Here is a 27,470-nt window from a genome sequence, read left to right as displayed (position 1 = left end):
TTGTGGAGGGGGTTCTGCAGTGCGGTGAGTGGCACTTGGCAAAACGAGGGCCTGGATGAGTACTGGGAGTAGTTTCATTACACTGAGCATACAGGTAAATGATTTCATGCGCTTCGTTGTGCCTGATAGTAAGATGAACATCGAAGGCACTTGTCTGGTCCTCGTGGTTGTTGATGTCTGTGTGTTCCTCATGCAGCATGCTGCAGTGCTGTGCTGCGGAGTCTTTCAGTCTGCTATCGTACTCAAGTGCAGACTGGAGAGTTTTAAATATGTATATGTATGTTAGACCTGGAAGTGGTCCCATGCAAAATGTAATGAAGCTGGGTTGCTCTGACCTCTGAGCTCTAACATGTGTTTGTTTTGGCGCTCTCGCAAAAACCTGCAGTATACAAATTGGCACTTGTAAAATTGTTCAGATAAATCAAAATTGGTACAGGGAAAAAAAGTTTCAAACTGTTTCTTTTGGGATTCTTTGCCATGCTATTTTTGATGTGTGTTTTCAGAGGAGTGTTTGTGTGGCAGCAGGCAGTTTGTTGCTTGAAGAAAGCTAAAATATTCTAGGAAGTCAGGCGAGCTGAATTTAGATCTTGCACGGTGCCAAAACTAATATAGCCTGCAAGTGAGTGAGAGTGACTTTGTGCAGTAAATGTCAGTCACCCGCGGCTTTGTCTTACATTTTCATATGAGCCTTTAAAGAAGAAAAACACAAACAAAACCCCAGAAAATGTGGTAGCTGCTTACAGCCAGTCGAGTCGCAGCACAGCCGGCCCCCGGCGCCCTGCTCCTGGCTGGGTGCTCGGGGTGGGCGCCCTGGGCTGGGCAGGCCTGCAGTGCCCTCTGGGGGCTGCTGCAGAAACCTCTGCTGTCGGAGATCGGTATCATTTTAATTTTCTGCTGTGATGGACAGAGGTAATCCGTGTTGGTTGTATTTCCAGACTTGTTTCCGAAGGATGGCTCACGGAGCGTGGATGCTGGGTACTGGCGGCGAGTGTCACCGGTGGGACCCTGACTTGGAGCCGCAGCGGGGTTACGCACCGGCAGCGGTGCACGTAGGACTCTGTTAACTCCGTCCTCCTGGGACTCCTAACGTTTTAGCAGATCTCAGGTTTTTAAGAGACTTCGTACTGCTCCAAACGCAGGGATCCCAGAGGCAGCAACTGCAGTGGCCCCTGCCTGACTCTTTGCACTGCTAAATGAAGCCAGAACAAATGAGGCTCTGAAAAGGAGGAGAAAAATTTGACACCTGGCCTCCAGGAAACATTGGTGGATTTTGATGAGGAGCGGTAGGGGGGAAGGGAAAAACTCCGGTTCAGTGCAGTTAAATATACGGTGTGCTAAGTGTGAATAAATTGTGACTATTTTGAACAAGTTCATATACTCCATGGCTGGCTCGAGCACAAAGGGAAAGACAACAGCCACAACATACTGCCTTCTCCAAGGGTAACCTGGAGGCCAGCATCCCGGGCTGCTGCTGCTGCACAGCAGTGGTCAGCTTTCATTATTCATACAAGTTGCAGGTTTTTTTGTGTGTAATCCTTTCTTTTTTTTTTTTTCTTTTGAATTTGTATCAGTGCCTTGCAAGTGAGGAGTTTTTTCGGACAGACTTACTTTCCAGTGCGATTCCTTCTCCTCATTGTTCACGGAGGGTTCCTTCGTGCAGTACGCTGGGGTCACAAGTTCCTTGCTAAAGGTACCAGCCCTGGTTCGGCGTGCACAGGGCTGTCCTGTGCACACTCCCTCCTTGCTGTAACACAGGGTTTTGTAGGAATATAACAACTGCTTCAGCTATCCACCCGGAGTCCCTGCTGTATCCCAGCAATGTGCCATTACCGCAACATCTCAGCGCTGGGCTTGGGGACAGGGGTTCTTCCCTGCCTGGAAACTGTGTCCAAGTAAACGGGCCCTTTGCTGTAAAGCAGACTGAAATGCGGACCTGGACTGCTAGTGACTAAAAATCACTATTATCTGGCTTAACAGCAGGCAAGTGAATCAAGAGCCTCAGGGTAGGTGCGTACAGTCCCAGTCAGCGTCGTTCAGTGACCTCGAATGGCTCTGGCGGGTCTCTTACTGTGGAGGTGGCCCCAAAGCCCGTCAGGGCACTCCAGGGCGAGCTTGTCTCTTGCACTTAGTACAGAAAGTGAGATTCTGGTTTTCAGCTGGCTGCTAGCACTGCTTGTCCAGTTGTACTCACTGTTTACAAGACGTGAATGTGAATTTAACGGCTGCTGTCTTGTTTTAGCAGGTGGTGTTCCTTAGGGTGCGTTCGAGTTGAAATTGTAAGGCAAGGTTCCCAAAAACCATTGCTGCTTTTGTTTTGGTAAGAAAAGCACGGTGCGACCCACAGTGGCAGTCACCCTCACGTTAAGTTATAGAGATATGTATCAGTAATTACACCTTGAAATCTGGTAGGTCTCTGTCTCCACATGTGGCTTTTGTTGCATTCCTCTCGGCAGTCGCGTTGTGATTCATGGTGCTGGTAACAAACACGTGGGGCTCTTACAGCACTGCCCGCATTACGGGCTTAACCCTGTCACCGTGCAGCCTACATTGCTCTTCTCTTCCTGTACAATAGCTCCCTCTGCTTGAAACCAGCAGTGGAGTTATAACCTTTGTTTTGTATTTGCCTGATCAATGGGTTTTGATACAGTTCCCTTTCTTGAGCAGATTTCTTTTGCTGCTTTTTGTGAAGCAGTTCTGATACCTGACTTAGGCTCTCTGTGAGGTGTTGCGCGGCGGTGCTGCTAACCCTGCTGCTCTCAGACCTTTGCTGCGCGGGAGCTGCGTGTGTTTGCAGGAGCTCTTACCGTTCTCCTTGTTAACATCAGGATTACACTTGGTTGGAACATTTTGTCAGCTAGGCTAAATCTTATCAAAACACGCTGATTTATTCATGCCAAAATATTTTGATTTCAGTGAAAACTTGCATTGAAACAGGACTGTTTGTCATCAGAAAAGGGGTGGCTCGGCCACTGCCCTTGAATATCTGTACAGGAGAAGCTAATGGTGGTATTCCCATGTCCTGCTTCAGTGCCTCTGATCTGGAACCAAAAGGAGAGAAGCTTTGGATCAGATAGAGCAGGGAGTTGAGCCTGGTTCTCCTACGTTCTCAGCCAGTGCCATAATTACCGGGCCAGCCATTCGCGTGCAAACCTTTGTCAGCTTATGTGCATAGGTAAAGATGAGTGCTGGTTTTGTTTTGTTCAGGTTTTTTAATCAATATAGCTAAGCCAGCAGAAGTTATAGTATGAAAGCTGCTGTGTCAGCAAAGGTGCAGCTTTGCTGAGAGAGCGTTCACCCATTTAGGGAGCCAGCATAAACCTTGCTTGCCATGGCAAGATGAGCCGATGATAAGAAAACTTGCTGGTTTGGTTCTATCAGCAAAGCCTTCCTAGTGCAAGCAGTGCCTTCCCTGCTTCAAAACAGCTGTCCTAACATGATCCTGGTTTTGCAAAGAAGTCCAAAAGGTTATTTATGCGTTGGAGCAAACCCCAAAATTGAAAACCGCTCAAGATTCTGTGTCAAACGGAGTATTTCTTCTCTGCTCAGCCGTCCTCAGGATGGTTGGGCACGTGGTTTTCTTGGTAAGGGTAGGCAAAGCTGCCTCTGGACACAAAGGGCAGCAGTAACTTTACATTTTCAAAATTCAGCTCTTTTAAAGCAAACTTTTTTTTTTTTTTTTTTTTTTTTAACTTCTTGGAATCCTTTTGTACTTTTCTGGACTTCCTGCATTTGTTGGGGTTTATTTTTTGCCTTCTAGTAATTCCTGAAGTGTACACAATGCGAATAGCTTGGTGTTTGAAACACATGAAATCCTTTCCACTCTGCGTTGTACGAGGTACAGGCCGTTGGACAGCCGAGCGACCTGGCACTCGTTCGGTAGGCAGAACAGCGATGTGCAGCAGAGGGAAGTTCCTAGGCTTGGTTATCGGGGCATGATGCTAGCAAGGAAGTCTCTTCCTACGATGCTGACACCCAGTGTTTGTGAAGTTTATAAAATGATGGGGTTAAGCAGTAGAACAACAGAGAATTATTACTAGTACGTATTACTTGAATCCGTCCTCAGCGTGGCTCTTCCTGCTGAACTCTAATTTCGCTCCTCTGATTTCAGCCACTTGCAGATATTATGCTCATTGCCTCATATGTTTGCACATACCTTAAAAAAAAAAATCTTCTCTTGGAAAGTAGTGTATGGTTGTATAAAAATAAGGAGTGAAAAAAAACATTCCTGTTTTCAAATTAACACTGAGGTGTGAATTCATGGTGGTCTATATGATTGGGATTCTGCATTTTTTGGTCCCTCCCATGCCCTGAATACGATGCAGGTCCTGAGGGAATAATAGTACGTGGTTATGCTTTTGAAGACACAGTGCGTACAAGGAACATTTCTGAACTTTATGAGCACTTAGGGGGAGGAGAAGGAGGGTTTCTGATCTTAAAAAAAAAAAAAGACTTCTGAGTGTCTTTCTGCCATATTGTAATAATTTTTGATTGTTTCATTGGATTGAGGATGAAATTTTAAATGGCTGAATGTGTGATAGAAATGACTTAATTATGATAGAAGTAACAGTGCAAAGGTAAATACTGGAAAAAAACGTGATGAAGTGAATTTCTTTTCATCAGTTTAGTTTCTCCAATGTGTATGATGCTGTCTGCTTCACATTGCTCTGTCTGTATTCATCACTGCAGTGCTCTGTGTCCTCAGTAAAGAGCTTAGTTGCTTTTCTGGTGCCGATCCTCTGCTCTTTCTTAAGGAAGCTTCACGAGTGGAGAAAATTTCTGGAAGTTGTCCTGCAGATTTCACAAAGCACCAATACTGCAGTAGTTCAGTAAATGCATAGTGCTGTTTCTTGTATGTTGTAATTTTAATTCTTAAATTTAATAAACTAGTATTTTAAACTGAGTTTCTAATCTTATGGTGATCTTTAAAACCATTTTTGCTGCTATGAAGCTCTCGAATAGCATGCAGAATGGTTATTTTATGTAACACTAGCGCATGGCAGGCTGGATGGAGGGTTGTGGAAGAGTGCCAGTGTTGTTTCTTTATTTGCAGGTTGGCCTGGCTGTTTCTCTGTATGTAAGGAGAGGGCAGGCAGGGCATCAGTCAGCTTTAGAATTAAAAATTTCTTAATGGATTAGGCAAGTGACAGAATATCTCCCTACTGCAAACCTTTCTTTTTGCAATCTGCAAGCCATGACTGTATTAGTAGACAGTCCTTTTTAATGTCTTAGCAAACTTCTATTGTGTAGAATAAGATGAGGAACACGCTTAACTGCTCTTTATCTGTTCAGAATAAGCATTGCCTTTCTGGGGATTTTTTTTTTCTTTCAGGATCCCTTAGATCCAACAAGAACAGCCATTGTGATCAGCTCTTTGGTGGCAGGTGGAGTAGCTGAACGTGGTGGTGAGCTTTTACCGGGTGACCGCTTGGTGTTTGTCAATGAGAAGTATTTGGACAGTGCAACTTTGGCAGAGGCAGTGGAAGTTTTGAAATCTGTGCCGCCAGGAAGAGTTTCTCTTGGAATCTGCAAACCTTTGGTGGTAAGGACTGCAATTTTTTTCTGTCTCATTCTGTGACATGTAGATCAGGTTGCTGTATTTTGGGGGAGAAACTCATATGCAGGTGGAAAGCTGCTTATTTGCTGTGTGTGTACCTTGGATATGTGTTGGGTAGCTGGCAAATGGGCAGCTCTAAGGCCTAAAGGTCTGATGGGAAAACTGCTGTTGTCAAATTTCATCTGAAAGACCATCCAAATGGAATCAGAAGACACGTCTGGGCAAACCTGGGTGTGAACTGGCCTTATGCATAGGCGTAACGTGGTTCAAGGAATTTGGCAAATTAATCAAGTATGTGCTGAAGTCCATTTCACTCTGAGACACTGCTAAGTGCTTGCTTGAGCTCCAGTTGCATCAGAGAAACTTAATCTGTTTGGAGTCCAGACTGTAAATTCAAGTAGAATTTCCTTTTTTTCTGGAATCAGGGCTTTGGAATAGGCAGTAGTTTACTTGTGAACACTGCAGTATTGTTGATCAAGGGCAAGCAGGCAAAATTAATTAAAGTAAAGCACAATCCAATAGAAAGCGCTTGTAATTCAAACTGGTAGCAGAGGGGTGAAATAAAAATGTAGGAAGGTTGTTAAGTAAATTCTTTCCTTTTCTTAAAAAAAAAAATTGCTATGTCATTGTTGTTATCTTTGTCTTTCCTCTGCATCTTTTTTCTTTTTTTAACTGTATGCGTACTAATATCCTGAAGAGGACAGGTTTTATTCTATCATCTTCTCCAGTGGTGACTTTCCTTTTTATCATTCTGTTACTTTTTTTGCCCTCTTTTCCAATAGCTGTCTATCCTTCTTCCCTCTTGTTTATTGAAAAATGTGAGCTTTTAGTTCTTTGTTTTGTTTTACTGACTTACTGTTTTGATCACCTTTCTTAGGGAGAAAGCAAAGAGGAACAGAACATGCACGGTGCGGATACCAGAATCGTTAAACCCAGCCCTGGATCTCCAGAGCCAACAGATAATTTCTCAATAATACTTGAAGCACCACAGGTATTTATTTATTTTTTTTTTGGTTCAGCTGAAGTTTATAGGACAGGAAATAACATTTTAAAGTCAGAAGATAGCGTAGCCTTCAGGTAAGATTTCAGTGTTGGATATGCTTCAGGTTAGTTTCCTTCTGGATTCTAACAGCTAACTGTATGCTAATTGTGCTGTGAACACCAGGCATATACGTTGTACTTACCAATGCAGTTCCTGGACTGCACTATCAAATTTACTGTATGATTAAAATACCTTGGGATACCTTGGATATGAAATAGGAATGCTATATTACTAGTAGTTTTTGTATTACAATGAAGCAAAACAAAGAATTAGTCTGCTGTACAAGGCAAGCTTGAGACTTCTCCTTCGTAGACTTCCTGTATTGTCTCGAGTAATTTCGTTAGTCTCTTCTTCAGTTCTTCTTCCCTTTTTTTTTTTTTTTTCTGAGAAGTAACTTGATTGTGGGAGGATGAAGCACTAAAGACAGTGAGAGAAACTCAGATGCCATGGTCATGGGCAATTGTATTGCAGTACTGACTTGTAGAGAGGGGGAGAGATTTTGTCATTTGTTTCCAAATGCTCCACAAATGTGAATTAATTCACATTGGTAAATGCGTTCTTTTTAGACTGAAAAAGGGAGTATGTAAAGGATCATCTTGAACTACAACACCCTGATAAAAATAAATTCTAGATTTTCATACTGTTAAACCTGTCTACCTCTCTGTGGACACAAACCTAACTTTAATGCTGAAATAATGTTTTAGGACCACCAAAAGGAGCACTATTATGGGGTAGATGTAGGTGTATTATGTAGAAATTATCTTGGACATGTTACTGATTTTCATGAGGCAAAATGGAATTTATTGCTCATGAGGTGTATAGGAAGAGTTCCTGGCAGAGAAATTAGTCCTCTGCCAGCTCAGATTGTTTCCCTACTTCCCAAATAAAGCTAATGTTATTAAGTATCTGTACATAGAGTATTGAATCTCAGTCCTGGTGAATACAGGAACTGTAATAATCAGTTCATACAAAATACAAACAGGGGTATTTGCTTGTGTTTGGTTTTGCTTTATGTGTGACAGAATCGATGGTAGCATGGAGAAGTGTTGTAAAAATGCCATCCATTTATTACCTTATCTGCTCACGTGAGAGCCAAGAGTGGTGTGCCATGATGGCTTGTGCTCTGGTGTTCTAGCATAGTGCTGACAAAGCTGACTCAAAGCAAAAATCTTAAACATTTTATACGCTCCAACAGTAGACTTCACTATTGTGCCAGCAGGATTCCCTGTTCCGTTGGTAGAGCCTGGTACTGCAGTGCAGCAGTGTGTGGTTATACGTACCTACGTGCTGTATCGGGAGATGGCAATACAAATCGCTGTCTTGTTTCTGAGCAAAGTCAACTGCTTTAGATTATGATGAAGCTGGTGCCTCTTACAAGACTACAGTGTTCGGAGAACGATGCTGCAGAAGCGAAATGAAAAGAAGTAATGTTGAAGAGAATCAGAATCTCTTCAGATCGGGTATTTAGTGAGATCAAGGTACACAGGGCAAAAAGGAACACTTAACGCCTATGAATATGGGGTAATTTCTAGACTATTAATGTGGTGCATTTGTGCCAGCTAGCATTACTGTGTTGTTTCCTTATGCTCTTGTCTGTCTCTTGCTTTCTTTCCTGACTCTCATTTGAATTATGAGCACTTTCTGGCAGTGTCTGAGGCTTTTTCTGACAACACAGAATTCTGACATTAAGGGTCAGAAATAGTGAAGTACCTTGGGGAGCATGGTAAGGGGAAGGAAGCAGAAAGAAAAATATTTTGATTCAGGACCCCTGAATCTGTAGATTGGTTTCAGTATTTGGGGTCTCGGTGCCCCGAAGATCAGGTTTGGGCGTACGTGCTTGGTAGCCTGAGGAGAGCTTTCAATATGTGGCAAGCTTTCTGGTCGCTCTGCAAGGTGTAAAATTTTGGAGACACCTGTGCAGGCTCAAGCTGTAGTCAGACTCACCCCGTGAGCCACTGAGTAGCTCCCCATTCAATTTAGGAGAAACACAGAGCACTGGAAACTGAGGGGCACGTTACAAGTGACAGAAAAAGAAGTGTTGAGCAAGATCTTTTGGTGCAGGGTTGAATGTATTTTTGGTTTTGTTGCACCTTGCTCTATGGTTTGAACTCAGTAGAAAACTGAGTTCTCTATTGTTTTAAACAGCAAGTTATTTATTAGTGTGTGAGCAGCCAATTATGTCTTTTTTTTTTTTTTTTGAGTATATGGTCATCTGTCCTGCTGTCAGCCAGCTCTCAGGCTCTTCTCGTATTTAACTGCTGCAGTTGTTTTGTAAGAAATGTGCGTGCATCCACAGAGCAATGACAATAATTCGAGCCACAAAGACACTTTAGCTGGATTTGTATGTGCTTTTTCCTGTAGTTTTTAGTGAAATTTAATAATCCTCGTTCCCTAACTTGAGTCTAGATTGGTTAGCTGATTGATATTGCTGCAGCAATATCTGAGCTGTCCAACTTACATTTCGTTATATTTAAAGGAAATTGCAATGCCTACTTTTGCCATTAAAATCATAAGTCAGAGAGTGCATTTTCTTCGAGGAAAAAAATGCACAAGGTAGAAGATTTTCACTTTAAAAATCAGGATGTAATTTTAATACAGTTCTAACATAAAACAGCTTTAAAAGAGTTAGCAAGAAACCAAATGTAAAAATCTATATTCCTGTAATGTTTTATGCAGGGCTTCAGAGATGAAACACCTTTTAAAGAAGAAGCTGTTGATGAACCAATTTTGGACTTGGGAAGGTCATTCCAGCTTTCTAAAAATGACAATGAGTACGAGAAGGAGTCCTGGGAGATGCGTGAATTTTGGAAACCCAGAACAGAAGACGTGCATGAGGAACGGGAGATGTTGGTAGATGATGTGTATGAAGACCATTTAGACTTCCTGGAATACAGTGCCTCGCATCGGCAGGAAGCAGGCTTAGAGAAGAACCTCAATATAGACCAATGGGCTGAGAAACTTGAGGCAGCTAAAACACAAGACTTCAGATCTAGTGTTAACTTAAGTCCAGAGCAGTCCCTGGAATACCCATTCAGTAAGGAGCAAATGGTAAGTAGTGCTGCGCAGGGCTCAGTGCTGCACCCTGACCGTGAGGCCTGTATACCTCAAGGAAAATTCCAGATCTGAACTCTGTAAGGAATCTGTCTTGTTTTAATTACTAGGTGAGATCTGGGTACCTCTAGTGGACACCATCTATCCTTTTGTATACTTGGGAAGGTTCTGTTGTGTGCCTTAGTGTCTGTACATTGACCTGCTTGAATGAGGCACACGCTCTGGTTAGCCTGTACTTGGGTCTTCTTTCCCATCTCCGACACCTGGGCTCACTTCTTTTTTTGTAAGCTCTAGTAACCTGATGGATACATTTCAGTAACAGCTGGAGTCAGGTTATGGTTTTAGTAGGCCAGGCTCCTCAGCAGCAATGTCAGTGAAAGGAGCTCCATCTTTTCCTCATTAGTTGTAGACCCAATCAGTTCCTTGAGCTAGATGGTGATGGAGTTGAGTGAAAAATGACATGGCAGAAGCAATGGTAAAAAGATACCTTTTATATCTACTTCTGGAGGAGGCAGAGTTTTGGATAAATTGCAAAACTCATATGACTACTTCAAGTATTCTTGAGAATATCTTTTCCTTCTGAGTTGTTGTTCATTCACTCGCTAATGAAAAAAGTGATAACCGCAGTTTTCCGTGCACCAGCTTCTAAGCTCCATGCTTTTATAGGAAGAAACTAAAGTGGAAAAGGATTTAATATCACAGCAACAGAGCGTTTCAGGTTTTGTCTGACTTATCTCCTTATGCGCTATGTACATAAACAGGCTAACACTGTAGCTTCTGCTGGCAGTTTTATACCACAGTGCACAATGTTCAGTCTATACATTTGTCACTAAAAACAACAAATGAACAAGAAGTAAACAACTTCCTGCCTGGATTGCAGGCAGGTAGAAAGATGCAATTGCTTATATCGCAATCGCGTAATACATTTTTCACACCTCTCCTTGATATAGTGCATAGATGAATGGTTAGTATTTCATAGTTATCTGAATACAGAAATATGAATGTAGTTGAGGAAATGTGAACGTTTGCTGTAAAATCAATGCTCATGTTAAATATCTCTATATAAGTTGCTGCTATTGCTTTCTAACTTTAATTACTTTTTTCTCCTCTGTGAAGTATGACGAAAATGCTAGCATAAGTTCGCTGTCTTCTGGAACTACAGCACGCAGCAGCTATCAAAAAGGCAGATTGGATACTGAAGCTACCCAGTCAGGAACAGAAAAACAGATGGATTTAGGTTCGTAAAAAGTTTTTTTTATTTGTTGTAATTTTGTATTTAGAAATTTCACTTTTATACCAAAGCGCAAATTTGTTTTCAATCTTTCAAATGATAAAATATTCAAATGAAGAGCTCTGCAGGCTCAAGGCAGTCTGGCTTTTAATAGGCTGCAGCTTCGTTTTCTTGCTGCTTCTTCAAATGTTTACCTACAGTTGTCACAAGTAATATTGAAAGTGGCTGCAGCTTTGTCCTGTCTGCGAAGAATCACTTTCCTCTGTCTAGCTACATCCCCAGGAGGACTCCAGGCGTGAGCTATTTTGTTTACGCATGTAATTTCTGTCAGGAATTTGTCTCAGTTAGTGTTGACTGCTGATTCTATGGATCTTCACACTTAACAATAATAATAATGATAGATGTGACAGACTTCAGAGGTAATTTTGCCACAACCAACACATGCAAATGAACTCTATGGTACATGATTGCATCTTGGTTTTGTAATCTGTACTCAGGAGCAAAGTTTCTCCTTGTCAGATGGCTGGAGACCTTGTACTCAGCAACAGCTCTGAATATAGTTTTGTAGTTTGGTGGAGTCTGCTCTTTGGAGGAGATTTCCTGGAGCAGCTCGTGGGCCTGTTTGCAGTACGAGAAGCTGTAGCAACCTTTTTAGTTTCCCAGCAGCCCAACAAACTGTGAGTCTGGCCTATTTTTTCTGATGGCTTCATTTGCATTGGAATGGACATGAAAATTTGCCTTTCCAGTCTCTATACTGTGTCTCAAATGAGTGAGGTGGTTGTCCCTGCATGTGAGGGTTTTCCCCTCTTGGGTTTATGTGTGGTCTCCAGACTCTTGCTGGCAGAACGCTTACCTTCTCCAGGCTGCCTCAGAGCAGCAGTGAGGAACTCAGGAAATACGAGTGGTAATGGATGCACTGAAATGAATGAAGTGATTTCTTGGAGGGAGAAGGATTGGGGTGAAAATTTCAGCAAGCATTTTCTTCAGATTTAATCTGAATTGCTGCTTTTTCATCAGAATGTATGACTTGAGGTACCTCTTCAAGGCCAAATTAATTTTCTCTTCTCCCTCACCCCCCCCAATCAATGGTTAGGATTTGGTATGTCAACAGCAAACTAATTTATCAGCCTGCCTGAGAAAGCACTCACTGGGTGAAAGGAGGTTCTTTCCTTTCTTTGTCACCTGCATCACATACAGCAGGAGCTATGTTAACCACAATGGCAGACTAATGACTCTGGCAAGGAGCTCTGGTGGTTTAATTAACGTTGATATTTATGGCACCAAATTGACATCAGTCATCCGTGCTGGAGCAGGGCTTTGCAATGCTCTCCCTGCATGAAGGATGGATTCACTATTCCTAATCGTGTTTTTGTGAGAAACATCTGTCACATAAGTTGTACCTAAGCATGTCTCAGTTCCACAAAGATCTGGCATTTCCTGTTATTGCCTTACAGAAGGTACATCAGAAGCCAGCTGCTATAAAAAAGAGTTTAGTGTGGTTTAAATTTCCTTCAAAATAAGTGTTCTGTATTGTGTTCTGTATCACTGAGTCTCTTGATCATCACACACCATCCACATTTGGAACATGGTGAGCTAAGGGGTTTATTTCTGAAGGTGACAAGAAGATGCAGAGACAGAGGAAGCAAAAGTTTACATCCACACCTTTACTTCTTCAGGTACGAAGCTTTGGATCGACTCTAAAGTAACTGGGCTTGCCGTTGACCTAGAAGCTATTGAAAAGGAAGAACTAAAAGGGGAGGATTTTGTTTTTTCCAGCAACCAGCAATCTGGGAGAGTTACCACCTTAGCTCAGCCCAGAACAGTGTCATACAGGTATGGAGAAACACTTGAGGTTTCAGATGACTTTTGCTTAATACTCATAACTTTTTTCCTTCTTTGCTTTGACTAATTGTTGAAATCTTTGTGCTGCTCTGAGATGTACTTTGGTAGGGGCCAGTTCTGTGACTTACAACCTTACTGAATCCTTACTTCCCATATTTCTTCCTGAGTACTGGGCCACCTACTTCACTTCTCCCACAGAGAGGGGAGAGCCAGAAGAACGGATGTGACCTGGAGGAAAGGGATGTAGCCTTCACTGGCAGCACTGGTCTTTACTTCTTAAAGAGCTTTCCCTTTAGTTCCTTGCCAGATCTCCGTCCTCTTGCTTTTTCTTTTCCTTTGTGCTTCTCCCTCTTCCTTTTGGGAAGAGCAGTTCAGCCATGGTCCTCAGGCCTGTGCAGGAAAAGTTTAATCTTGCCAGTGCTGCTGGGAAGCCTTGAGCTGGCACTGGTCACAGGCAGTTGCCACACCTGTAAATTGTCCCCTGCTTCCCCCACTAGTTTTGGGTGAGTGGGTCTACAGACAACACTCAGGGGCTACCAAAAATACGTGCAAGGATGGATTGTTTCAACCTTTCTGTGGGGACATGCAATTTGATACTCCCATTCCTCTTCCATGAAGAGATGAGTCATACGGAGTATAAAAGTTTAATTACACCCTGTTTGGGGTGTTTAATGGAACGCCCAGGATCTGTTCTCTCAGTTGCATCACACTAGGATTTCTGGTAAGCTAGACTGGCTTTATCATGTTTATATCCTTCTGTAAGTATCACAGCATATTAATCAGGAAGTAAATGTTAACTGCCTAAACAGCCATTCAGAATAAGGTACAGCAGTGGAAGTGTGTATATCGCAGAACAGCTAATAAATTTGGCCTGCCCATCATGTTTATTTCTGGTGCGTTCCTTAAGTACATTTAAACCTAAATACAAAAATTCTTGTCTAGTCTGTTGACTATGCACAGTTGATTTAAACTGGACACTCTGCGAAGGCGTTGCTGTCACACTGCCAGATACAAAATATGCAAGGAATTGTGACCTGGCATAGCTGATGTGTTTTTTTTATTCTCCCTTCCCTCTGCCCCCAATTAGTGAACTGCCTGAGAGAGAAGAAGGAGAAGGAGAAGAAACTCCAAACTTCAGCCACTGGGGACCACCACGGACGTATGTTGATATGTTTACATCATTTCTCCCCATTTACCTTATGTCTTTATTTCTGTGAGCCTGATTATTTCTTATGTTTTTCTTTTTCTTCCCTCCTCTCTCGGTAACTCAGGGTACTTGTGTACCTTGGGCTTTCTTAGATACAGTGGATTTTTAACAGATGTTCAACAGAATTATACCTTCTATTTGTAGAGTTGACTTGGGAAAGCTTGGTGGGTTTACATAGTGGATGTTCTACAAGTTTGTGTAGTACCTACTAGGTGTGAACAATGCACATAATGCTGCTGTCTTCTTCCATGGGTCTTCTACTAAACTTTGAGGCATAATCTGAATTGTCATCCAGCTCTTACCACGTTCTCATTGTATTGTTAACATTTTTAGGTAAATTGACTTTATGGTCCTAAGTACAATATTAAATAAATTCTGCTTTAGCTGATGAATGTGCAACTAATACACAGAAGCCAGTGTTGGGAAAGTTGCATGAAACTTTTTGTTTGCTTATTTTATCATTTGTTTAGCATACCACTTGCAGTTTTTGCCATTTCCAGTCAATTTCCTCAAACTAAAGGAGGCTGAGTTTGTTTACTTGAAGACCTGCCTGTTTTACCCTGACTTTCTCTAAACTAAAAGCCTATTGGAAGCACAGTAGGCATGGACAGGCAACAGTGCTTTTTTTTCTTTTTGTGGGGTGAAGACTGCTTGAGGGTAAAAAGCCACCTCTGCTGAGAGCATTCTTAGGCTATTGGCTTCATCCCTTTGCTCTATTAAACAGCCTTGAAAGACCAAAAGCTTACATTTATTTAACGCTTTGCATTTAATAGCTTAAAAAACTGTTTCAAGCTGTTAGACTTCTGCGTGTATTTTTTCAGTGTTGAGATCTTCAGAGACCCACATGTGTCTCTTGGAATCAGTATTGTTGGTGGACAAACTGTCATAAAGCGCCTGAAGAATGGAGAGGAACTTAAAGGGATCTTTATCAAACAAGTTTTGGAAGACAGCCCAGCAGGAAGAACAAGGGCTTTAAAAACTGGAGATAAAATACTTGAGGTAAATGCAGATAAACCTACCTTTTCAATTTAAGAAATAAAGTTTGTCTTGGCTTTGGGAGAATGGAGGGAAGAACAAAACACAGCCACCATTTACGTGAAGTATTGATGACACTGCGTTGTGAAAACCAAAGAAATATATATCCCTAGTGTCATCTTTTCTTTTTTAAATGTCAAGCTGTGGAGATCTTTTAACATTCTTCCGTATATTTAAGAAAAGATAGCTATCTGATGGGGAAATGAGAAGGGGGAAAAGACCTTATATAAATGAATAATAAGTAATAATTTATGCCCTAACTTGTAGGCCTAAATTATAAATATAGAAGTGCATACTGAAATTTGGGCTGTTATTTTGTCCGTTAATTTGGGGTAGTTAACAGTCTGGTTAACCACAGTTTAAGGGAAAATCCTGGTTATGGGAAGTGGCTTAGGTGTGAATGGCATTATCGCCTTGGGGAGCCCAGATTCAGAAGTATTCATTTGGAGAAAAATAAGTGAAAATCAACACAGTCAGAGATGACAGTCGGGAATGCCATTTTTGTAAGTGCTTCAGGGTTGTGTGTGGTGTTTTGAAAATCCGTTTCAAAACAGATTTAGTTCACAAACAAGTAGAATCTGAAAGAGTTGTACTATACCCATCATTCTGTGAGAGTCTTACTCAGTATGCTTTTGTCTAGAATTACTTTGCGAAACATATGGCCGTCTTTATTATGAATAAATTCTAAGCAATATGCTTTTCCTTGAAGTATCATGGAAAAATCCTTCAAAAATAATTTCTGTTGACTGATTTTGGTACCTTCCTCATATACACTAACCTGTGAATGTTTGTGATCACTTGTAAAGGCTCAGTGCAACAGACAAGCTACCTAATGAAAATAAGCAATATTTTTTAGGTTTCTGGGATAGACCTACAGAACGCCACACACGAGGAAGCAGTAGAAGCTATCAAGAATGCAGGAAATCCTGTTGTGTTCGTAGTTCAGAGTCTGTCTAACTTACCAAAAGTGAGTATATTCCTACTTTTTATTCCAAAAATTAATAAATGTGTACTATGAATCTTTTAAACTTGGATAAATTTCTTTTTGCAAGATCTGTCAGTTTTTATGTCTATCCTTCCTGCCAGAGTTTCTGCTTATAGGCCATATGATCACTTATCTGGCCCGATTCAAAACCATGTTCTTCTGATGCAAGTTGGGTAGATATAAATCTGTTGACTAGGTGTTAATTCGGTTCTCCCATCTGTGCAATTGATTCTGGCCCTGTGTGCTTTAATTTGTTTGTATTTCATCATCTGAAAATATAGTCTGTTATCCAAAAGGACAAAAGCATGGTGAAAAGTAGCCAGATTCCCTCTAGCAGCTCCATGTAAAATGTATCACCACAGAAACCTCAAGCAGTTCTTTCAGACCAAGTTAAATTACAAGAGATTTAGGCGTCTCCTCATCTTCAAGGCAAGAAACCTCTTAAAGCCTGTCTAAGAAAAGGCATACAATTCTATATGCCTTGAAGTACATGCAAAAAAAAAAATAAATACAAGACTTCTATATACTTTTGATATAATATATGATATTACTTGGGTATTTTGGTGGCATTTAAACTGTGTGCCTGCCACTAGCTGTAATCAAACTACCCTAAATGTTTCCCCTTGTAAGAAAAAAGAACAGCAAGGACGAATATTATGTAGTGGCTAAATGTGTTCTTCTATAAGGTGTCTATGTGCACGGACACTGGTCTCTATTTCCTGACTCCCTGGGCAAACATATTAATCAGCTTTGAATAATTAACAACTGATATTTTAAGAACTGACTCCATACTGAGGTTTATATCAAGTGTGTACATTCATGTTGTTGACTTCAGAGTAATGCTTAATTGAATGGAGAGATGGGGCTAGGTATCAAACAGTGAGCACTAAAGAAACAGAGCATGCTTATAACTTCAGTAAAAGCATGTAACTCAAAACTGCACTGCAATGTACTTCTACATGGGACAAAATGGAGAGAGTGCACTGGATAGAGCTTTATTGGTGTCATTACCTTGGATGTTTGTTTTGCAACTATAATGCTAATTGTATATAATATATATGTTGTTTTTTCAGGTGGTTTCTGCTGTACAGCCTAAGGGAATCAAAGTCAGCAAAGATCAGGATGCAAACAAAGAAAATAAGAGTGAAAAGGTATTTATTTCATTTAATGCTACACCCAAATTTTACGAAATAACACGTGTGTTAACTGTATGATGAGCCCCAATGAAGTCTGAAGTGAAATTTGAAGTGCTTTGTTGAAATATCTTTGATTCAAGTACCTTTTGCCAAATTTCTGCCAAATGCACGGCAGGATTCTGATTAATGTTCTGTGGTCTCCCCTGGTGCTGAAACCCTGCACTTATTACAGCTCTTCGCTGGCATTTTTCTGGAAGTACCTGTCTTTCTCCGTAGGGAGGCAAATTGATTCTCCTTGTGCAGTGGAAATAGAGAAATAATAACATGTAACAAATAATATCCTTAATGTGAGGCTGCCTGAAATTCAGTAAAATCATGTTATAGGATAATTAAATCAGCTAGGTCTCTTATGTTTCCTATTGCTGTGTAAAACAAGGAAATGACCAAGTGATCTGTAGCTGGCCTGCTAATTGTGAAGCGATTACTGCACAGGAACTTTTGAAAAACCTCACAGCAGATTTTTTAAAAAGGAAAATAATATGTTTAATATAAACCAGTGGATTTGTTTTAGTCACTAGAAAAAGGGGAAAGAATATTTTTTCATTCCCAGCCAGGTTGCTCTAATGGCCTGAGTATTTTCCTCGATGCCTTGTTCCTGGGAACTGTGCTTCCGAGTGTAGGTCAGGTACGACTTTGAGGGTATCCGGACTGGAGGAGCAGAGACACAGTTAGTGTGGACAATAACTTTTGCTTGGTGCGGTTTAAATGTCAACGATGAATATGGTGAAGTTTTGGTTTGATCCAACTCCGTCTAGTGTTTGTTGTACAACCGAGAAGGCCCTCTGTCTCTGAAAGCGTTTGTATGACTTGTTTCAGATCCTGTCAGATACAGATGCTGCGAGGCTCAGTTATTCCAAAAAATCAAGAAAGGTGTTGAAGTTGTGCTTTCATGCCAGTGAATAATACTTATAATGAAGCAGTTACAGTCCACTTTTTGTGGTTTTATTATCTGTATTTCTAATCTGAGAAATGCTCATCCACTTGCAATGTGTTACCTTTAATCTCTAGGACTCCAGCGTGTCGCATTCTATAGCGTTTGGAGGTTAAAGAGGGAACCTAATCTTTTTCAGACCTTTTTAGTCTACTGGTCCTGTAAACTGGTGGGTGGAATATAGAAGAGTTTCATTGCCTAAATACGTAGCTCCTTTTTAGCTTTGAACATAATTCACAAAGCATTCACACTGTGCTGCAGTAAGGGCATCTCTGAGTTGGAAAGATTTGCTATTAGCGGATTACTAGTCTGCTTCCCTATGGGAAATCACTGATATTTCCAGTCCTGTCTTCAAAGTGGCACAAAAGAGTTGGGTTTGAAAGCGACCATATCGAGCTGAAAAAACTGCCTGTTCCTGCGTGATGAATTATCTTTTCAATACTGAAGGTTTTTCTATTTAAACACTTAAAACAGTTGAGCTTCTTATCGACAAATCAGATACTGAAGTTATTTTGCTGTTTGGCTGTTTTAAGCTGTGCTTTTGACTTCGTGCTGGAAGGAGCTGTGCTAATTCAAAACCATGGTGTAACAGGGTGCTTCAGCACAATTTACACACCTGGGTTTTCAGTGGGACGAGAGAAGCTTGACTTTCTGAGCCATAGCAAGCTAATGGATAAGCTTGGGTGTCTCGTGTAATTCCACACAGATTTTCTACCAAACGTTTAAGGTCTTACAAAGGGTCAAATTTTAGACTCTGAGTTGTTATTAAATTGCAGTGATACTGGTTCATCATAGGCAGCTGGAAGTAGGGCTGCAGGTTTTCCATCTTTACCTGCTGGTAACACAGAACAGGAGTCCTCTGAGATTTCTTGGGCCTTCTGGATTTTGTACAGTTCTGCCTCTACTGGGATCAAACAAAAAGCAGAAGGCTTGTTTGGTGTATTGTGTACTTCGGGGAAACAGCTGTCACGTCTCCAAGTGCTCTTATTATACACTTTAACTACCATTGGATAGAAGTCATTTCATTTATTAATGTTTTGCTGTCTTCAGTGCAGCATTTTTCTGTAATGCTTTTTTTAAACCAATGGGACGATGCCAGTCTTAGTAGCTCAGAAAATGCGCTATGTAGCCAGTATTGCAGCTGGCTAGTTAGACTATTCTGTACAAGTTTAGGCTCAGGATTTTAGAAATCTATATGCAGGTTTACATTTCATCGTACACAATGGAAAATTTGATTGTAGGTTTGGTGTTTGGGTGTTGAGATGTAATTCCTGGCTGTAGCAGAAATTCATTACAGCGTTCTGGCTGCCCTAATGGCGTAACGTACTCGGTGTTCCCTTTCTAAAGTGCATCCTGCTATTAGTAGTGGGGTTGCATGGGATACACTTGAATGTGATTTAGTGAAACCGTATAGCAAACTAAGGCAATCTCCAGTTACCCTGAGCTATAAAAACACTTGTTCAGGCGAACAAGCGGCTGTTTTCATTAGATTCAGAGCCTATTCCTTACACCCGTTATGCGCCGCTATATGCATCATTATCGGAGCTGCCTGTATTTATGTGAGGTAATAGAATTTTATTGTAAGTTATAATTCAAATTATGTTTTAAATTTTAGCTAAAATGGAGGTGAAATATGTCTAAATATTCTCGTAGCTGCATTGAGTTCTTGCTTTGTATTTAAAAGTGTGTTGGCTTCAAGCAGTACCGGGATATTTTGCTGTCAAGCATCTCTAATGAAAAATGGGGTATAATTTAATGTTTATTTTTAACCCTCGATTAGTGTTCATACTTTCATGTTTATGGTACACAAGTGTTTTTTCAACAGCTGTGCATGCATGGCTGTATTTTCTTTCTTCAGGTTCAGTGTCACTTCTTGTTCTGATTTCTTGCATAGAAAGCCTGTGCTGCAGATTTTAGCTTTGTAATTAAGTGCTGTGTATGTACACATGTAGCTAGGACTTTTTTTGTTGTGCACGGAGGATACAAAGCATGTAATTATTTTATTTTGAATCCATTAGAGAAAGTATGGGGCTCCACCTCCAATGAAATTGCCGCCTCCTTATAGAGCACGTGAAAGGCTGCCCTCGGAGGAAGCTAACGTGGATGAAGAGGAGGAAGAGCCTTCTGCAGAGAGTGAGTAGTGCTGCAATCATTACATCAGATTGTTTGTGGGATACAGTTGGGTTACGTGATAAACTTATCTGCCGTTTTCTGCTTGTGTTATGGAAGTAGTGCTGTGTGGCAATAGGCTCTAATCCTCAAAGATGTTCTTAGGAAGGGCTACTGATTTGTAACTTAGATGGTCTTCTCTTACCAGCCAGGCTCCTACAGCTCTCTTCTGTAACGAGATGTAATCTGTTTTCAGTCTAAAAATTTCTAGGTGAGGTCTAGAGGACTTGCTTTGGCAGTGGTGTCAGCGGTGGAAGTCAAATGTTGTGCTTTACCATTGGAATTGGGGTGGCAGTTAAGCAGGCCTAGGTTGAGAACCACAGGTGCATAGTCCTCACCCTAAAAAGCTTGCAGTTGATTTCTGGCATTGCTGTTCATATTAAATATTTCCCTTTAAAAAGGAAAATCTGCTAATTTATTGATTCAGCGCTGTTCTGAGAGAAACTCCATTTTTTGTAGTGTCTTTTATGGGAAAGTTTCTGCAGCTCTTCAGCCTGTTTTGTTTATGCAGAGAATTGCAATGATTATCACTCTGCAATCATTTAGGGACCTAAAAAGTAGGATGTAGTGCAATTTGAGAGCTTCCCACAGCATGACTGAGATTCCAGGATACTGCTTTGTTAATTCCAGCTTTGGATAAATGGGATATTATTATCCATAGCTCGTCTTCCAATGAAATATTTAGGGATATTAAAGTTGCAGTTAGAAATCCTGAATTAGTTTTTAATGAGTCACTTTGATTTTTTGATTTTTCTATTTTTTACACACTATTGTACCAAAACAGCATACATACGTGCTTGTTTTTTTTGGTTGTTTTTTTTTTTTCAGCGGTGATGTTTCTCCTCATCTTGTGCCTTGGACTGTTTTTTATTTGCCCCAGTATGGGCAAGACAAAGCAGAGGGACGCTGTGGTAGCTTTTGACCTTGAAGCAACTGTGGCTCCCACTCAGAGTGGGATTTCTTCTTCCTTGCTGGCAATGGTGTGCCATTGAAGCAGGGATGATTAATGAGATTGGTTAGTTTGTCACTCTTAAGGTTTTATTGGTGGGAGTGAAAAGGATTTTGAAAGGTTTTTCTCATGGAAACTGTAATGAGGGCACAGACACGGGGTTTTCATCTTAGCCTCTGTTAATTTAAGGGGAAGTTGATAGTTCTTGAACTAATGGAGGTTTTTCCAGAATGTTTTTACTGAGTTTGCCATCCCATCTGCTGTATGGAAGTTAGTTACCTCAAGAAGGTTTTTTTGTATTTTGGGGGGTAAATGATAGTCACGAGGAGCATTTGACTACAAACTTTGTGAATGTCAGGTTGAAAGTATCCTGTACTTCCAAACCAGCCCTGTTTCTTAAACACCAATTGTAGCAAACTGATTTCAGCTTGATATTAATTATTTATAATTCCCAGTTAAAGATTATATTTGATAACTAGCTTCATACCCAGTTATGCAATTAGGATCTTCCTCTGTCAGTGTGCTTGATAGACCTAAGTTAATACCTTGCACAGAAGTAATTTCTTATTAATGGGCTCGATCATTTTTAGCTGTTCTGCAGTTCCTAATGATCTTGCCAGCTGAGACCAGCAGCTGAAAAGGTAAAGCTACTACTGATACTAAATTCATCAATCTTAGCAGATTTGGCAGCAGCAAGCAGATCTGTTCAGATGACTCTCCTTCTCTCTACCTTTTTTACTCACTGAAGTTGAACGTTATGCAGTAACTGACTTTGCCATGAATCCTGGAAAACCAAGATGTGCATTTACCACTTCATTTCTCCCCATCTCATTCTCTGTTTCTTTAAAAATAAATAACAGACTACGGAGTCTTTAACTGAATTTGTACCTCAGCCTTTGAAGCACGTTAGAAACAATCTAACTGTGCTTAACAATGATATTAAGCATCTTGGCAGCTGTGGAATGGGTTTTACAGAGTCTCTTTTCTGTGATCACTTGAAAAAGTCCTCTCTCTAAATTCCAGTACAGTGGTATTTTTGTGATCGACTTAATGTTGCTGAATTTTGTCCAGATTCTTGAGCACCGTTCCCAGAAATCTCAGTCCAGGCCTGTACCTGCCCTTCTAACGATGTCCATTTGCATGTTCATATTGGTCTATTCCTTACCCATTTAATCTACTAGCTCTACTGTTTCTGTACATTTAATTAATAATTTACTGAGCTTCACCGAACAACAGGTGAATTACATTTGTTGTCTTCTGTATTTAGAAGATCAGGTATCTTAAAAGGCATAAGTGTTGTCTCAGGTAAATTCACATCATAGTCCCTCCTTCCTTCGTTTACTTTCCATGGTTCTCAATCTGTGCCAATAGTTTAGAAGGTCTTAGGAGGCATTTTGAGGTGGGACAGCTGTTAAAGCTATGTACTCTGGTTGTTCTCCTCGTGGATATTTTATTTTTAGCATTCTTATTAATGTAACTTCAGTGTTGTGAACCTACTCATCAATTTCTTTCATACTCTGGAAGTAGTTTACTTGGTACACTTGACGTTTTTTTCCTTGCTTGTCATTTGTTCCATCCCATCCTCCCATCTTTTGCCTCATGTTCTTCATCATTCCCCATGCTGAAAACGAAAACAAATCACTGTAAGTCTTCCTACCATAACAGAGAAAATTTTTCTTTCCTTTCTGTCCTGTCCATATGGCATCGCAGTCTCCGTGTTTTGTCTGTTTTCCCTTTAAGGTGGCTGAATAACCTTTTGGTATTGATTTAATTTCCCCTGTGGGATCTAAATCCACTTGCCTTTTGGCAGTGCTCCCTTTTACTTCTGCTTTTCCAGCACTGAAATTGTAGCGTTCACTGCTGACTTGTAACAAACAGTCATTTCTTGTAAATGTTCTGCCTTTTCTTTTTGAAGGAGGTTTCTGATCCAAATGGGGTGAATCCTTGCTGGATATAGAACTACTACATAGTTCTTGGTTTAGAGAAACCCCATACATCCTCCATGTTTCCGTGGTTTAATTGCTGAACTCTGCTAACTTTGCAAAGACGCTCCAGCATTTTATTTATTTTCAAATGTCTTCTTTTATCCAAGGCCCTTAGCTTCAGACCTGCTTCTCCTTACATCTCAAATTAATTTGAGCCACCATTACCTTCAAGATCATTATAAGTTCCCAAATAGTGTTTTTCCAGATTTTGAGGGCAAGTTGAAAATATCATTTCCTCTTGTCATGTTATTTTTCTTTCTAGTGATACCGTTGAATCCTTGTCAGCATTCAGCTCCAACTGTGTAGTGTGCTTCTTGTTTACTTTTTCCTTTGACTATGCTGTATTGAAATGTTAACTGGAAGCCTTAAAATAGTTTTGTAAAACTTGAAGCATGTCAGCGGGAATGGTAGTTACATTGGTAATAGCTGGAGAAGGAAGACTAAGCTTACGGGACTTGTAGAAGACAGAATTTGTTTCCTTGCTTTCTTATTTAACTCTTGGTCAGATCAGCTTATTAATTCTTCATCCTGCTGCAAAAAAAGAGCCTTCAAAATGCTTCATCCTATAGACCTGGAAATATTACAATGTAAGTTCGGAGTTTTTTCCTCCCCATATTAGAAACTCTATAAGGAACAGTTAATAACAGTTAATAAGAGTTAATAACAGAGGTTATTTTGGAGGAGGCCACTTCCCAAGATCTTTTTTTCAGGTTTCCTAAACCTTAAAAACATCACGTTTTGAGTAGGATTAAAAAAAAATGAAAACAAGTAAAGGAGGGAAGAGCACACAAAGGAGCTATTTGTACTGGCAAGCAGCTGTGCTCCAGGCTGTGTCAATAGGCAGTGGTGTGCTTTCCCTCGGTGGCGGATGGCTGTAGGTGTGCGCTAAGGCTCTGCTAATAGACTAATGTGCACCCTGGTGTGGCTTATTGCTGTAATGAGGGGTTAGTTGTAAAAAGAAGCGGAGGAAATGGATGGGCAGAGGAGTTGGTAATGGAATGTTTTGTAAGCTTTTCTTTGGGGCATTCCTAACTGTACAATTTAGATATATTTTTGTGATAGAGTTGAAGCAATCATAGGTAAAGACCCTGAAAATATATAGAAAACTAAAAAGACAACTGCTGAAAGGACTTGGACCCCTTAATTTCAATTGATATTTTATTTTTTGGTAAAACTCCTTGTCTAGTTAAGAGACTGAGATTGATCTGGTTGGTTTCAAATAAGTTTAAAATAATAAAAATAGATAAAAATTTGTGAAAGGTGACTTAGATAATGGACTAGATGCTTCTATGCTCAGACTTCCTGTCTGCAGGGATATTTAACTGTATCTAATAAGGGGATAATAATGCCCCCCTCCTTCTATTTTGTCTGTAGATAATGCAAAAATCAATGAAGCTGTAAGAAAGCATAATGATTAATCTTCCTGAAACACTTTTTGAGGAATGGTGGCTTCTCTACCAAAACAACAGGTTTTAAAATTTCTCTAGAGTTTTGACTCTGTGTTTCCCATTGCGATAAATCTGTGGCTGCTTAGGGTGAAACGGGTGAGTAGTGCATGGGTGGGTTCACACAAACCCACTCTGCCCATTTCACACTTGGGGTTGGGTTGGGGTTAGAGAGCACATGGGTGTGTCAGCAGAGCACCCTCACCATTCAGACCCAAGGCTTTTAGCAGCTTCCATAGTGTCAGGGATGCCCGTACTCCTGCGTGAGGATGAGGGCTTTCATTAAAAACAGCAGATAAAGAAGTGCAATAGAGCTCAGCTGAGACGTGATGGAGGGTATGGTCAAGTATGTGGGGTGCCTTAGGTGTAAAAATATGACCTCAGGAAGTCTCCGTGTCCTGTTGTGGGTGAAGATGACAAAACTATCATTGTCACTTTGGAAAAATTTGAGTTATTAACAGTAACAAAATAAAAACAAAAAAAAATCATAAATCAATTTAAGTCTTGAGAATCTGACATTATGTAAAGCAGTGCTACAACAGAGCAGAAGCAATTCTTAATTTCATTTTAATTTTGGGGGGAGGGTGAAGAAAACAACCCCAAACCTGGGAACTTCAGGTGAAGCAGCTTGTGTAGCCAAACACTGCCTCTCCAATAGATGTCACTGCAATCAACAGCAAATAGAGATGATGTTCAAAGAGCAAGAGGTAGCCTGGAAAAATGCTTCAAGCTTTATGAAAATAAAATATTGAAAACATGATAATTGCAATTTTTAATTTTCTGAAATCTAGAAACAAGGATATTTAGTACAGTGCATTTCCAAAGATCATGCAAGAGCCAGGATTAGACAAATAGAGCGGTGACATTTTTTGCTTCGTGTTAATCTGTTTAATATGACTCTGTACTGCTAATCTTCTTTTCCCATACTTATTCTGACCCCTAATTAGATAAAATATTGAAGTTTTGTAACCAGCCCTAAGTAGCATCCAGAAGGGCTTTGCATCCCAGGCAGACTCGCAAGCCGTTGTTCCACGTGAGGATAGATCAGTGTTGGTGTCACTGTAGTTAGAGGTTGGGGGTGAGTTTGGGCTTTTGTTATTGGGCTCTTTTTTTTTTTTTTTAACTCTATTTGTGAATCACATGCACAGTTTTCAGCATCTGATGAAGTATTGCAAAAGGAAATTACATTTTTGATGAATTAATAGTAAAATTGCAGCTGGGACTTCTTGTATTTTTTTTTTTTTTACTGTGTGCTTGTACATAATGCACTGAACAGATGGCTTTGTGTGTGCTGTGATACATATTCTAAAGAAAGGACAATGAACTTTAAAAATGAACAAATTAATGGTATTAACAAAATAACTATTAGAGTATTTTGAGTTGTTTAAGTGTACCATTTGGCACAGAGAATTAGTAAGGATTTCCCCAAATGAATAAGAATGTTTATAAATTGAGAGAGATTTTTATCTTTTTTTTTAATTACTAAATGAGGGATTTTGCTTCTCTTCAATATTTTGGTTCAACACACTCATTGCTGTAAAACTGATATTGCTTATTCAGAGTTGCAGCAAAATGCAAGTTATGATGAAGTTTGAATTTTTCTTAGGCTTCTAATAACAGATTGGTTTTGTTTTCTGACACGTTAAAAAACAACAACAACAACAAAAATTCATGAATGCATATCAGTGTTGGGAAACTGCAAGATTTGCAGCGTCGGAAAACAACACGTTTAGTGAAGCCATTTGACTGAGAAATTCAGTTTTTTAACCCCTGTATTTGCATGAAAAGGATGCTTAGATAAATACTGTTTATTAACTGTTACTTTGCCGTGCAGTGGGTCATTAAGCATGACAGTACCTGCAGCGAGCAGTGACATAAACAAACATTTGAGGTGACTCGTGTTTGGGGACAGAGATGTAATTCGAATGCTAGCAGAGCAAGGCAGTGCACAAACAGCAGCTGTAGAGCATCAGTGGGTCAGATGTGGGAAACCAGGGATCTGCTTCTCCCTGCATACTTTCATAGGCAGCTTTCATCTGCTGGCAGATGTAACTGTTAGCTTGTGGGTAGCTTGAAATTAATATAATTGATGGCATCTCATAATAGAAACAGACAGACGGTTTGCCCTTAAGGAGAGAAAAATCTCAGAAAAATAGGCCCAAGGTCGTCAGAAGAAAGACAAGCACTGAGTCTGTGTATGATGAGGATTTGAGCTGCTTACAGCATTGAATGTTTGTCAGGAATGCAGATATCTTGAAGTACATGCTGGTACAGCAATGGTACAAGGGGGTTTCCCAGGTAAGGATTCGGATCTATCTCTATATTGTATTTGTTTCCGGCAAGTCATTTTAAGCATTTTTAGTAATATTTTAGAACTAGTGAAGTGCTGGAGATTAGAAAATAATAGCACAGATCTTTTTTTTTTTTCCTCAGTTTAAAGCATGGACATTTAGCATGATTAGAATATTGAATGCATTTAATGTCTTTAAAATATTTTGTCTTGTGTTTCCTTATAAATCACTGTTTCATTGTAGGTGGGTGTTCAACATTGTTATATACAAAACTGATGCGAGCATGCCAGTGCTTAAAGTATAAGAATTCCTAGCATTAAATTTCTTGCTGTATAGAATAATCTACTCTTCCATAACTGTTATTGTAATGTAGAGACAGATGGCTGAATTTTCTTCACTTTGCTTGTTAAGAATGTGTTAGGTAAATGTTTTTAGACTAAAATAAAAAGCTGCTGGGGAATCTAAACTGAATATTCAGCATTTTCATGGTATAAGGAGGGAAAACAAGAATAAAGCAATGTGATAGTAAACAAATGAGCTATTTGCAATGAAGGATA

The 27,470-nt window shown here is 40.2% G+C and overlaps 1 protein-coding gene across 7 annotated transcripts in view; it reads left to right on the top strand.

The window, feature by feature from the left end:
- Nucleotides 1-27,470, top strand: part of PATJ (PATJ crumbs cell polarity complex component) — a 148,893-nt gene that overhangs the window by 46,954 nt on the left and 74,469 nt on the right. For all 7 annotated transcript variants that reach the window (XM_080603110.1, XM_080603114.1, XM_080603113.1 and 4 more), the window contains 10 exons: nucleotides 5,330-5,539; nucleotides 6,432-6,545; nucleotides 9,273-9,644; nucleotides 10,764-10,884; nucleotides 12,555-12,711; nucleotides 13,808-13,879; nucleotides 14,749-14,926; nucleotides 15,819-15,929; nucleotides 17,021-17,098; nucleotides 20,093-20,207. In XM_080603110.1, coding sequence (XP_080459236.1) covers nucleotides 5,330-5,539; nucleotides 6,432-6,545; nucleotides 9,273-9,644; nucleotides 10,764-10,884; nucleotides 12,555-12,711; nucleotides 13,808-13,879; nucleotides 14,749-14,926; nucleotides 15,819-15,929; nucleotides 17,021-17,098; nucleotides 20,093-20,207 — 1,528 coding nt within the window. The remainder of the gene's footprint in view (nucleotides 1-5,329; nucleotides 5,540-6,431; nucleotides 6,546-9,272; nucleotides 9,645-10,763; nucleotides 10,885-12,554; nucleotides 12,712-13,807; nucleotides 13,880-14,748; nucleotides 14,927-15,818; nucleotides 15,930-17,020; nucleotides 17,099-20,092; nucleotides 20,208-27,470) is intronic.

This window comes from Anser brachyrhynchus, assembly GCF_964034855.1.
Source record: "Anser brachyrhynchus genome assembly, chromosome: 8".
In the NCBI taxonomy this organism is placed as follows: domain Eukaryota; kingdom Metazoa; phylum Chordata; class Aves; order Anseriformes; family Anatidae; genus Anser; species Anser brachyrhynchus.
This window is presented reverse-complemented; position numbering and strand designations above follow the sequence as displayed.